This window comes from Glycine max, chromosome 13 (assembly GCF_000004515.6).
Source record: "Glycine max cultivar Williams 82 chromosome 13, Glycine_max_v4.0, whole genome shotgun sequence".
Lineage (NCBI taxonomy): Eukaryota > Viridiplantae > Streptophyta > Magnoliopsida > Fabales > Fabaceae > Glycine > Glycine max.
Window position 1 is genome coordinate 41188455 of NC_038249.2, and position 14634 is coordinate 41203088.

Sequence of the window (14634 nt, forward strand, 5' to 3'; positions counted from 1 at the left end):
CACAAATTTGCGATTTAATACTTCACTTTTTTTATCGGGGCATACTTAAGTGATGATAGATGAGGTGATGTGTTAATGAGAGGATGAACTACAAGCCCATATGTATCTTGTGAAGTTTAAGGGGGATAGAAATGAACATCAAGTGCAACTCCGCTTATGATTCTTCTCCATCCCATGAAATATATCCAAATTTCTATATACAGAGTCCGTGGGAACAATTGGTTAAGTTTGGTATGAATTATAATAGACATGGTTGCGTCCTGCACTTTTATTACTGACAGGAATAATTATCCAAAACTAAAAAAGAATGGAATTAAGATTCTACCAGAACCATTTACCAAACCTCATACATGGTCGAACGGCCCGTAATAAAATGTGCAAACTTCACTATATTTATTACTCCCCAACTCAACAAATTTTTAAACCGCTTAAACGGACGAAAGAGATTCAGTTTCCCTGTCAGGGCACTTCAGTGACATCAAATTCGAATCACCGAGGATATGAATTAGTTTATACGAACTTGTTTCAGCTTAATAAATAATTTTTAATTTGAGTTCTAAATATATAAATGTGTTAAATTTTTTGGAAAAAAAGATTATCTAAGGTGAAGAAGTATATATGAATTCATAATAAAAACTAAAAGAGAGAGAGAGAGAGAGAGAGATGAAATTTGAAGTGCTTACTAGTAATTTATTGTGCAACGGGGTGCCACAGTAATGTCACGGCGAAGGGTTGGTTATGGCGTAGAAGCGACAAAAGGTTCAGAAAGAAGCAGGCCCAAAATTTACTCTCCTCACGCGATACACGTCACTGGTTAGAGTTGCGCTCCGCCTCCAAATCTAATAATACCTTCAACAAATCTTTGTCGCCTTGCCTTTTACTATTTACACCCTTTCTGCCAATTGCTAAAGCCTATTTATTTAAACACTGTTGAGTTTTCTTCTTGGAATGGAATAGTTTTGGGTAATCAATGTTTTCACAAATACAATTATTTACACCTGGAAAGGATCGTGAGAACACATACAAAGATTATACTGTAGAAAAATAATAACAAACACAAAAATTTAACGTGATTCGACACCTCTTGTCTACATTAACAAAATTGTCTCAAAAAATATTTCGCTATCACAAAAATGATTACAAGATTGTAACATATCCCAAATAGTATATCATTCTACAAAATCGAATATCTCACTCAATGGTTACAAGAAATGATAATACTCTCACAAAACGACACTTTTCTCTTAATAAAGTGATTTTATTTCATAATTTCTCTTCTCACACACTCCCTCTACATGTGTGTTGTTTCTCCACTAAATTTTTTCTTTATTTATAATAAAAATTGTCACCAACTATAATAAATAAGTTCTCTTGAAAGTTGAAATAAAAATAACTTTCAATGTATCCATTCAACTAAGATTTATCTAATATTTTACATTTAAACCACTTAAACCTTAATGATAAAAAAATTTTAAATTTTCAATATACATGTAACTTATTTTTTGACTTAAAACTATATCAATAGAGCACTTGCTTTGCACGAACGGCTCAACAGCACGCTCCAACCGCAAAAATATTCATAGTTCTTAAAAATTTATAATACTCATTCAATTGTCTGCTGGGATTGTGGGAATAATTTTCACACGCAACCAGACACATGACGTATTCATCGACAGATTTTATCAATGTATTTATAGGTTAGGAATTTTCTAGCCATGGTTATTGAATGTTGATTCTTTACTCTTTATTTTTTTCACATTCACTGTTTATATGCGTGTATCTTTCTTTTCTATTCCTATTTCATGTCTCGCCATCACTTCATATATTTAACCTACTTACATCCGTGTGTAAAACTTAAAAAAAAAAAGTGAAACTATTTTTACTAGGCAATTATATAAGCTCTACTAAAACACTTTAATTTATAGCAACAGATGGAGTTGAATATACAAATTTTAGTTCATTATGTAGGCTCAAATAAAAAAAAACTGTGAATCATTTATTGTGAGTTTATTTTGTATTTACTATTGTCCCAAATAAACCTCACCACCAGTCAGATGGCAATGAAAATTGTTGTTATAGGAAAAAAAATATTTTTCATGTATTGGTTAACTGTTTGCTACTTTTACTTTTCCTTTTTAAATTTGAGTATGACTACTTTGTACGAACACTTTTGCAATAATGAAAATGTAAGTCAATTAAAAATCTGATGATCATATACGATCGAGTGACCAAGTGGATATAAATATATTATGTGCATGCTTGTTTTTTTATTAAAATCTTGTACGTATGAATTCCAAATGCATATAAACGGAAAAGATATACCGAGTGAGAAAACTGAGTTAATGATTTAATTGTCGGTACCAATTTCCAATTTCCAATTAATGATTTAATCTTTTCCATTTATTTTTTATTGTTAAACTAACTTAAAAGATACTCACGTAATAACAAGTCTACAAGTAGGAAAAAAAATTCTAAATAAAAAATTATTTGTGTTTTGTTTTAGCTCTCTAAAAGAAAAGATGAATAAGTAATGCTAAATAATAATAATAATAATAATAATAATAATAATAATAATAATAATAATAATACAAAATCATCCTTATGTATAATTCATCTCAATCATCTCCCTCCTTCGCATACGTATGTTTCCCATATGACAAAAGAGGTTATACGGGGATATTTCGGCGAACCAATTGGGAAGAATTATGTTTTTGTTGATTGAATCTCTCTGGGATGAAAAAAGATATATAGATGTAAAGGATTAATATTAAGGTTGAGGAAGGATGACAAATACTTGGGAAAACACAGGCAAAACTCAAAAGTAGGTAGATAATACCTCAGCTCTTCTTCTTCTTCAATCCTTAATGCCACTGCTACTGTTAAGTGTTAACACATGTTATATATCTTCGTTCAAGACTAATAACACTGTTCATCGGATGGAGACCCGGCTAAGTACATGAAGAGCAACCCTATAAGCGTGATAGTAAAATTTAAGAGAAAGAATACGAGGCAAGCTCTAAGCCTTTCATCCATGTTGTACATTCACCAGATAAATTGGCACGAGCTTAGTTTACTCTCTACTTATAATGTTGATAGGATTAATTGCTTAGATTTAAATTTGACCAAACAAAGATCTAATAAATGTATGAGTCATACCTTAATTTGACTATTTTTACTTACATTTTAGGAAAAAGATTTGTTGACAAAGACAAACAAAATCTAGTTAACACCTTAAGAGAGAAAAAGAGGAAAGAGAGAAAAAATATAGATATAATAAATGATATGATTTCACAAAAACATAAAGATAGAGAAAAAATAAAGTTATCAAGTACTATTTTGAATTTACATATAAAATAACCAGCATTCTAAATTTTAGGCGAGATATTTCTCTTTTTAATAACTTTTACACAAATCAATTTTTACTAATTTAATTATTAAATAAAAATTCTTATTGATTAAGAAAAATTTGAAACTAGTTTACACTTCACCAAATAGAAAAAATATAAGTAAATGTTGAGTATATGATTATATAATTAAATTTTTTGATTTATCTAAACTTTGATGTATATGATGGTTGAGTAAATATCAAAATATTAAACAGTTGAATTAATAAAATTTAACACAAGAATTTTGGAAGAAAATAACTTCATCAAATATTATTTTATTTGATCTTTTTCCATAACTTACAATATATGAATGATCAAATTCTATAAATTAATTTAGATAAACTATTATATCATTTTAATAACTTTTAAAGTTATTGAATAATATATATAATAATTGGTATAAATTACATTGATATAATTTAATTTTCTTTTATATATATGAACATAATGTAAATAATATTGATAATAATATAATATCCTATTATACATAATATTATTCTATCAAATTAAAAAAAAAATATTATTTTATATAATTATTAAAAATGTAAAATTGTAAAGTGTAACCCAAACTTATCTACATCAATTTTCTAAAATCTCGTCAAAATTAATTTTATACCAAATCTGGATAGTAGGAGAATAAGACAAATCCTTAAGATCCTTATCTAAATAGATTTTATACTAAATCGAGATAGTAGGATAAGACAAAAAATTGTTCAACAAAAAAGCGATAAGACAAATCCCTCCTTTTTTTTCTTCAATAGCATAATACAAATCCTAATGATCCCTACCTCTCATAACAATGGGCCGTATCTGTTTCATTTAGCAAAAATGAAATCCATTGCATTCATCCCCAACGTAGGCAAAAAAACATTGTAAAAAAAAATAAAAAAACGGAGGCAAAAATAGAAAGAAAAAAAATATGACTACCCTCCAAAAGCCAGAATCAGTTAATAATACAGGGAAATTTGAGGCATTTTTGGTGAGGGGGGAATTTGAGGCATGGAAATTAAAGAAGTTGAAAGTGATATGTGAAATTTTGTTTCATAAATTATTTCCCCTTTTTTCTTGTTGTTCTTCAATAAAATAAAAATATATATTATTATGTATATTTGTTCTTTATTTTCTTTCTTTGCTCAATTTCTTATTAACCAAACATGGCTTATAATTACTACCTCAAACACATGAGTTAACATATATGAAATTATTTTAGTTTAATTAGTAATTTTGAGTTTAAATCATGAACATGTAATTATGTTAAATATTTAAATAAAGAATTTTTGTTATTTATAATAATTCTACTAGGTTCCAACAAAAGGACATCCCATGAATAATACATGCAGTGTCTACAAAAACACAGCCTACAATTACCTGATTTTTTTTTTTATAAATACCTAAAGTTATTAATTATTTTTCTATTGAAGCTCGTCATTGAATTAATTGTGTACATAACTTTATACCCTTCAATCAATTTCAGTTTCATATTACTACATTTTTTTCTCAAACATTAGTTACTCAGCAATCTCTGGTTCGTACTTGGTGATAGGTATGCCAACCGAAACTTATTCATAAAACTAGCAGTTAAACATAGTAATACGGGATAGATAAAGGGTGTCGTTTTTAACGTAGCTAGTGGGGGGATGGTTCTGTTGTGTTCGGTGGAACCACCATGCTAATTCATTGCAATCCTTTATGGCGTAATAGTTTAGCTCCGGGTAAACACAATTCACTTTTTTCCATTTTCAGATAGTTATGATAGCCCCTTAACCATAGTAAATCCGAAATAAGTTACAGGAATTAATGCTGGATCTTGTACCATCACTCTTTAATTGTTTTCAACTAATTAGACATAATGTTGTGCTGGAGAAACCCCAGCAATGAAGACACGTTTTATTAAGATGTGTTGTTTACTTGCGCACGTTAGTCCGGGTAGTTGTTACTTTTAGTAGTTCTCATAAATCGAATCCATTTAATGTTAATCATAAAAATTTTAAAATTAAAATTAAATTAACCAAAAAATCTGTCTGTAATTCGATTAAAAACTTTATATAATATATATTTAAACGTGTTTATAGATTTAGTAGTTTTGAATTAATTTGAAAATTTTTCTTATTCGTATTTTTTATTTATATGATTCTTATGATTTATAAAACAAATTTTGATAAAAAAATGTATACAAATGTAAAATATAATTTGTTATGTTGGATTGTCATTTGTGATTATATTGTATTGAGTGTTGTGATTACTTGTTAGTATATCTTTTTTCAAATTTTGTTAGAATTCTGAATTGTGTTTTCAAATTATGACATTAATGGTATGTTATTCTATTTGTGAATACATTTTTTATGTATTAAGATAATATTTCAAATAACATTAACAAAATAAAAAAATGTAAATCAAGATAGATTTGTCTTAATTTTTATAAATTAAGACAATTTTATATTTTCAAAACATAGAGACCCACCAAGTTTAGACTTTTGTAAATTTAAGGACTAAATTGGATATTTAGCCGTGTGTTATTGGAAAATTGGAATCTACCTGATTGGATTGGATCGTAGGAATGTAGCCCCTTTTTTCTTTCTTTGGGCCCTTGACCATGTCGGACTGTATGGGAAATCGATGGCAAAGTGGCAAAACTTACGGTAGTTGCTTCTGCACCCCAATACTTGCTTCCAACACCTAATCTGACATGTAAAATTATATTCTGGATTAGCTTTTCTCTGGAAACTAAAAATTTACATTCTTCATACAAAATGTAATTTTATACTCTTGATTAATGCTTTTGAAAGCTTAAAAATGTGCAAGAAGCAAGTTTAAAGGTGCATGGAGTAATTGCCTAAACTTACACCTATATGATAGACATAAACTAAACCGAAAAAAACAATTTAGTAGTGACTTGGTGTAATGCATTTACAAGTTTAATAAATAAATAATCTCCATATAGGAGAATTTAACTGGTCATTTTTTTGTGACATTTTATTTTTTTTATTCACAAAATCAGAACTTGAGTCATACTCCATTCAAACTGATCACTTGTTGGTCTGCAAATGTGTTTGTCTTTTCTATTTAAATAAAAACAACAGTGTTTATCTCACATAATCTTTTATATGTAAGATTGATAGAAGGCAGAGATAAATATATATAAAAAAATGTGAGGAATGATACAGTGAAAAAAGTAAGAGATTAAAAGAAATATAAAAATCTGAGAATAATGCATCTGGTGACGTAGTAGCCCACAATTTCTACTTGTAATGTCTTCCTCTCAACACCGTCAAAAGCGTAGTTGTTTTTGCCGTCCAAAAAACTTGGGAAATTGAATGAAACAGGAAGTAGCGTATAGCAAACAACACAATGGTTAGTTGGCCACCATTCTTTTTTCCTGAGCCAACGCGAAAGATGAGTCACTCCTTACGTGAATAAATATATAATATCTATGTTATAGTTCTGTTTCGCAATCCACACGGAACCAAAACCAGGTAAATTCATATGATATGATAACATGTTGTAAGAGAATTTAAAATTATTTAATTCATCTAATTTTTGGCATTACCTTGCGTTAGTATCTGCTTGGTCGTTTATCAGATTATTATATACTTCTTGGTATGTTCTATGCTTCACGAAATGAGACAGGTCAATTTCTCTTAAAAAAAACTCAACAATAATTGAGTTGCAACTTGCAAAGAGTACAATATCAATTTCATTTCTGATTCCATTTCAAGTACAGAATATACAAACCAGAACATTCTGATTATGATACTTATGACTTGCCACAAGTAGACAACCATATAGTAAGCCAGAAAGTCAAATAAAAGGTCCTAATTACTGGATAATTAAACACAACCAGCAATGGTAAAATTGATTTTAAATCAAATTAACTAAACTGATACTATTGATACTCAGCATCAAGATCTGCATTGACATACTGATTATGATACTTATGACTTACCACAAGTAGACAACTCTTACACCACACGCAAACCAGAACCAGAACATTCTATGTCTACATGTTACAAGATTTCTTATTAGAAAATTCTTCACTCATGGTTCTTCATTCCCAATACTGCTCAGTAATTATGTTTCATGATCTTCTTTGATTGAAGTGCTATGGCTAGACATGAGTGGGAGTTGCATTTGGAGGTGTTGGTGCTGAAGCCACTCGCTTTCCTCTCTCAGATCGGCTATTCTCAGCAAATTTGAGACTTTGCTGGTGCAAACCCTTCTGCTTCTCTTCCTCATTCCATTCAGAGGTGTAATAGAATTCTTCAGTGGATTTGCTGACATCTTTTGAGGGTGGTAGAAACATGCTACCCCACTGTGGGAAGTGAACAACACTCACTGGTAGAGTGCAAGCCACTATCATTACACCCATCAAGGAGAGACCTGTGGCAGTAGAGAATTTGGAGGTTGAAAAGAAGACCAATTGGGTGAGGCCAGACCCAAAGTTTCCACCTGCACCAGTTAGACCTGATATGATCCCCAAAGACCTTCTTGAGATGAAAGGAATGATGCCAAAAGTTGCACCACATGCAGCTTGAGCTCCTATAGAGAACAGGATCATGGCCAATACAGCAATAGGAAGAGAATTGGCACGGCCAAGCCAAATACAGAAAACCCCTCCTAAGGTTTGGAGGATCCAAAGGGTCCAGAGTCTTCCCCTCATGCCAAACAGCCTGGCTGCAACATCTGAAGCATATCCACCAAAAGGTCGAGCAACTAAGTTTGCCATTCCAAATGAAGCAGCAATGATTCCAGCAGTGTGTAGCTTGAGATTAAATCTGTTTTGTATCAATTAACTCATTATGTAAGGTTAAAAACACCAATGTGTAGTAATAGAGTTATTAAATTAATGCAATTGTGATATATGCAAATAATTGTGATGCCTTTGAGCTGAACTAACCTGTCATAGAAATACTCAGCAATGACATTGTCAGTTGTTAATTCAACTCCCATGGAGTACCCATAGAGGAGAGCAAAAATCCATGTCCTGTAATTTGTTATGGCATACCATAGCACCTGAACAAAAAAGTGAAATCCGTTACATAGTTTAAGATTTGTTTTCTCCACTAAAATTCACCACTAATGGAAAAGTCAAACATATAAATAAGACTCATACTGTAAATATCATTCAATCACTCACATATTAGAATTCAGTAATCATACTAATAAAATAAATTCATTTTAAACTATTTTTTAATTAAAAATCATTATTAATATGATTTTTAAGATATTTATTGTAAAAAGTCAATTAATTCATCAAAAATGATATATATATATATATATATATGGTGATTAAATGATAGGATAAAATTATTTTATAACATGATTACATAAATTTTTTTCAAACATATTATCTATGTTCTGAAAGAATTAATATATAGATAAAGAATAAGAGATGACTAACCTTGGAAAACTTGTCTTTAGCTACATCACCCTTCTTCCGCAAGGCCCCGAGGTTTCCATCAGGCAAGTCCTGGCCTAGAGTGAGGACAAGAATCCCCATGATGACATGCATGAAACCCGGAACAAAGAAGGCAATCCTCCAAGCAGTGAAGGGAGTAGCCCCAGCTCTTCTGATAAGCTCATACACCAAAGGCATTATGAGCTGAGTGGCTCCACCACCCATGTTCCCCCACCCCGCAGCAGTCCCATTCGCAAGCCCTATAATCTTACTGTTGAACATCGTGCTCATCCAGTACTGGCACGACACAAACGTCGCCAACGAGAACCCAATCAAGAACCGAACCGCTATGTACCCCGCAGCATCTTTCACAAAGGACATGCAGAACACCGTAGGGGCCGAAAGCATGATGAGGAAGGCGCAGCCATAGCGTGGACCCAACATGTCACAGACTGCACCCATTGCGAGCCTTGAGAAGATGCTTCCGGAGACAGAAGCAACCCCGGCGTTTCCAATGTCGCTTTTGGTGAGGTTAAGGTTGTCGCGGATGATGGGCACAAGAGGTGCTGCTGCGAATGTCGAGACGAAGCAGGTGAAGAAGGAGATCCAAGAAAGGTGGAAGGTTCTCATGTGGGGATTGGCCAGGGAGAAGAGTTTGAAAACCTTGGCCTTGTGTTCTGAATCCACTGGGAGAGCAAATTTGGCTGTGGTGTCTGTAGGGACAATTGGAGAAGCAACTGAGGCTACAAATGTTTGTTCTCTTCCTGTTACTCCATGCATGGAGCTTCCGGGAGAACCCTCAATCTCAGCCATTAATAACTAATTGAATTCAAGTACGTAGCAAGAGCTAGAAAATTAAGGAAGAAAGTGTGTTGGTGTAGTGAATGGTATAAGGAAGGAGTGTGGTAGTGCATGTGTTTTTATAGTAGGCGAAGGCGTTGACTACGTAAGAGTCTGATAGGAGGCAAGTGGATTCCCAAGGGCCATGGAGTAATGCATTTCGCCGCATATACACAGTGGAACGGCTAAAAGCCTAATGGTGTATCCCAAAGGCAAAGAATCTCATTTCCCATGATACTGAATATGGAATTTAATTACTACCACTTACCTTATTATTATTCTTATTAAATAAAATACTTCCATGCTGCAACATGCGTCTGCATGTTTTCATCATTGGGGTTCATTATCCGCGTAGTAGCTGTAAATTTCAGCTAACCAACCAGGCCTATAAAACTATTATGTATCTACTGCTTACTTTTAAAGTTTGTAGATCCCAATCTGTTAAACACATGGTAATCTCATAAACTATAAGATGGAAACACATATTCAAAACTTAATATATAATTATATGATTCAATTTTTTTAAGATAATAACTAGGAGTAAACAATTCTCCAAAAGTAATTTTAAAGGGTTACTATTTTATACTATTGTTTCTTTATATCTGTATTAATAATGACTCTTATTTCTTGATAAGTGGACAGATTATTGGAGCATATATAGCAATAGTTTCTAATTTGTTACCGGGTCACGAATTGAGAGTGTGAAGGCAATGCTCCATCGTACGGTACAGGAGTAATTTTGTAAACATGTACTATATCAATGATAGTTTCTTATTAATTGCTATATAGTATCAAACTTTTACATAATTAAACTGTTAAAAAGTTGATGATTAATTTTAAAATTAATTTCAAAATTTAATATACACATACTTAATTTTATCCCGGTTTTTAATCAGTTGTACTTTATTTTCTAGATTATTCCTCGCAATTCTTGAAATGCAAATGGATGATCGGCTTCTTTCCATGTACTATATTTTTTATAGATAGATAGTCAAATTAGTCCATAAAATTATAATACGTGATCCTGAAAAATAAAAAATACTAATTTAATCATTAAATATATAAAAAGTTCCATAAATTAATCTTTATATTAAATTTATGAGATTATTTTATTATTAAATTATAATGTTTAAAGATCAATTTAACAATAAATTTACATATTTTGAAAATCAATTTTACATTACGTTACAAAATTTAAAAATTAATTTCATTAAATTATATTTGAGATAAATTTGTCATACTTTTTTCATATTTAAACATAAATTTAAAATTTTCATCTCAGAAAACAATTTATTAGTGGCTCATGTTCTTGGAAACCAATTTAACTATATATATATAGTTTCAATTTCAAAATTTAATATACACATATTTAATGACTATTTCAGAAAGTCGTACTTGTTCTGTGTCGGCATTATATCAAAATTATTAATTAATTTGAATTTAAAAATGGCTCCCTTGTTCAATATCCATATGTTTGGCAAGTTGTATTAACTATTAATCCACCACTACGCGACCAACTTGATTAAAATTGGGCCTTGACAAAGCTAAACAACATGCAGGTCAATCAATTATAGACATAGTGGTTTTCACATAAATCATATAATCAGTTGTTCAAAAAACAAATATCATCACATATTATCATAATGTATGCATTCACCTTACTCGTCAGGATTACTTGTCATCCCAATCCATCTTATTGTTGTATCATCATGTCGACGGTTGACTCCAATATATGATGAAAATGAAAAACTCTTAACTAATGCAAATCAATAATCAAATTGATAATCAGCTAGCCAAGTCATATATATAGACTTGTGTTTGTCTTATTAGATTAAAATTAGTATAAACAAGTCGTGTATTCTCTCTCTCTCTCTTTCACGGCTCTGTAATTGAAAATTGCAACAATTAATTGATGGCAGCAGAAACTATATCTTACAGACCTAGCTTACCCTTTCACGAGCTCTTAGAGTTGTTCCGCCGGATATTATTTCCTTACCACATTAGGAAGCGTAGACCTTTTTTGTGTCACTTCTTAAAGGACTATTTGGTGTGTTCACAGTAATAATAATAATTAATAGCAATATAATCGCTCGTTTGTTCCAATGTTCATTGAATATAAGTGCTTTTCGATTTTATAAGAACTTGTATTTATCACGTTAATGTAAAAAAGATACTGGCTCACGTTTGTGGTACAATTGAATTCCTTTCTCTTTTTTAAGTATTGACTTACATAAATTTGACTTTTTTAACATGCAGAACGTAGTTTAGTTTAAATTAAACATATATAAAAATATACTAATAATTTTTAATTGAAAAATTAATAATTGATATTATTATAATGAATACGTAAAATTAATTACGAGATTACTAAAATTTAAAATATTGTTTTTAGTTGAAATTTAAAATTAATTATTGCACTTTTAGTTAATATTTATTGCACTTTATCTTGTTAAATATACTTGTAAATGTAAAAGGGTAGACAAATAATTTTTCTCTGTGCTTCTTTCTTGAAATCTTCCTCTCTCACTATTTGGTATCCATGTTCTGAAGTGGAAATGCCTGTATAAGGTATTCTGACCCTCAAGTCAATTTTCGGATAAAAACAATAAATATGTCTTTAATATATGTGAATAGTATCTTAGCTTATTATTCTTGTAATTATTTATACAAATTCAAATACATCTTGGAGGTGGCTTTTGTATATCATTACCATATTAGATAATATTCTCATAATTATTATTAAGGGTTTTATTCGTTATCTTAAAAGTTTTGTCTAATGCTTTATGAATATTCTCATATATTTAGGATATTCAAGTATTTGACTGTGTCGAGTAGCCAAGTATGCTAGTAAGAATTAGTTAAGTCTGTTAGGTTAGTTAGAATGGTTAGTTACAACTAACTTGAAGATACTTCGTGTACATATATACTGCAACATTTCCCCAATAAGGGCAAGATGCATATTTTGATCTTCCAGAACATAAGTTTGCACTTTTTCCTTACTGCTATCATTCCTTTATGGCTTCTGTGTTTCCTCTCTCATCTTATCCCGATACGTTCTTCAACATGGTATCAGAGCTCTTCAAATGAGGAGCTCTGCTGCGCACACACATCATCATCTTCCTCTCAAACGAATCATTAGCCACAATGAACGAAGCAACTTACAACAATGTCGAGAGTTATCTGTACCTTCACCCAAGCGAAAACCCAGCTACTGCCCTTGTGTCACCAGTGCTAGAATCGACTAACTATCACTCATGGAGTCGTTCCATGATCACTGCTCTTAGCGCCAAAAACAAACTGGAGTTCATCGACGGAAGCGCGCCGGAACCGCTGAAAACCGATAGAATGTACGGTGCGTGGCGGCGATGCAACAACATGGTTGTATCCTGGATAGTCCACTCTGTAGCCACTTCCATAAGGAAAAGTGTGCTTTGGATGGATAAAGCAGAAGATATTTGGAGAGATTTAAGATCGAGATATTCGCAGGGTGATTTATTAAGAATTTCCGACCTTCAACAAGAAGCGTCAACATTGAAGCAAGGAGCGTTGACGATAACAGAATACTTCACTCGACTACGTGTCATCTGGGACGAAATTGAAAACTTCAGACCTGACCCAGTCTGCACCTGCAACATCCGATGTTCTTGCTCAGTTTCTGCCATTATCGGACAGAGAAAGCTTGAGGACCGAGCTATGCAGTTCCTGCGAGGTTTGAATGAGCAATACACGAACATTCGATCTCACGTATTGCTTATGGATCCCATACCACCTATATCGAAAATCTTCTCGTATGTGGCGCAACAAGAACGACAATTACTAGGTAATTCTTCTCCCAATCTCACTTTCGAATCTAAGGAAATCTCCATTAACGCTGCAAGGTCCATTTGCGAGTTTTGTGGACGAGCCGGTCACACTGAAAATGTGTGCTACAAGAAGCATGGTATGCCCCTCAATCATGAAGCAAGAAACAAAACCTATGGGGGAAGAAAGTCTTGTACCCACAGCGGAAAAATGGGCCACACCGTAGACGTGTGCTACCAGAAACACGGCTATCCACCGGGATATAAGCCATACAGTGGAAGAACCACGGTCAATAACGTGGTGACGATGAATGACAAATCTATGGACGATCAAACCCAGCATCATGAAGCCCAAGATTCCGTTCGATTCTCACCAGAGCAACATAAGGCTCTACTTGCTTTAATCCAACGGCCATTGACTGGAAGCACGGCATCGGAGCAAACCAAACAGGTTGCTTCAATATCATCTTGCACCACTGATAGGCTTCCCAACCCAGGTATGTCGTCATCCATCATAAGCTCCTGGATACTAGATTCAGGAGCCACAGATCATGTGACTTGTTCTCTGAACAATCTTCATTCATATGAGCCTATCAACCCCGTCACAGTGAAACTCCCTAACGGTCACCATGTACAAGCTACCCACTCAGGGATTGTGTATCTTTCGAAGACCATAACCTTGTTTAATGTCTTATACATACCCACGTTCACTTTCAATCTCATTTCAATTTATAAACTTGTGTCATCCACTGATTGTGCACTAATTTTTTCTTCTACATCATGCATGCTGCAGGACACGAACACTCGTATGAGGATTGGTATAGTTGAGGAGAGACATGGCTTGTATCATCTCATACCAGACCAAAACGATAAAGTTGTATACTCGGCCATTGTCCACCCTAAATGCAATATTATACCAGTTGATCTTTGGCATTTTCGAATGGGCCATCTATCAACAGAAAGGCTACAATGTATGAAACCTTATTACCCAATTCTGAAACATGATAGAAATTTCGTGTGTAATACGTGCCATTATGCTAAACATAAAAAGCTTCCCTTTTCCTCAAGCATTTCACACGCATTGCATAACTTCGATTTGCTTCACATGGATATCTGGGGTCCTTGTTCAAAGATATCTATGCATGGTCATAAGTATTTTCTAACTATTATAGATGATCATTCGAGGTTTACTTGGGTACATCTTATGCACTCT

The 14634-nt window shown here is 32.5% G+C and overlaps 1 protein-coding gene across 1 annotated transcript; it reads right to left on the bottom strand.

Moving 5' to 3' along the window:
• Positions 1-7064: 7064 nt before the first annotated feature.
• On the bottom strand, positions 7065-9672 carry NRT2 (protein). The gene is made up of 3 exons (NM_001249515.2): positions 8785-9672; positions 8281-8396; positions 7065-8158 (listed from the first exon to the last, which is right to left on the bottom strand). The coding sequence occupies exons 1-3, from the start codon at positions 9592-9594 to the stop codon at positions 7492-7494; spliced, it is 1593 nt and encodes a 530-aa protein (NP_001236444.1). The 5' UTR covers positions 9595-9672; the 3' UTR covers positions 7065-7491.
• Between the last annotated feature and the right edge of the window lie 4962 nt (positions 9673-14634).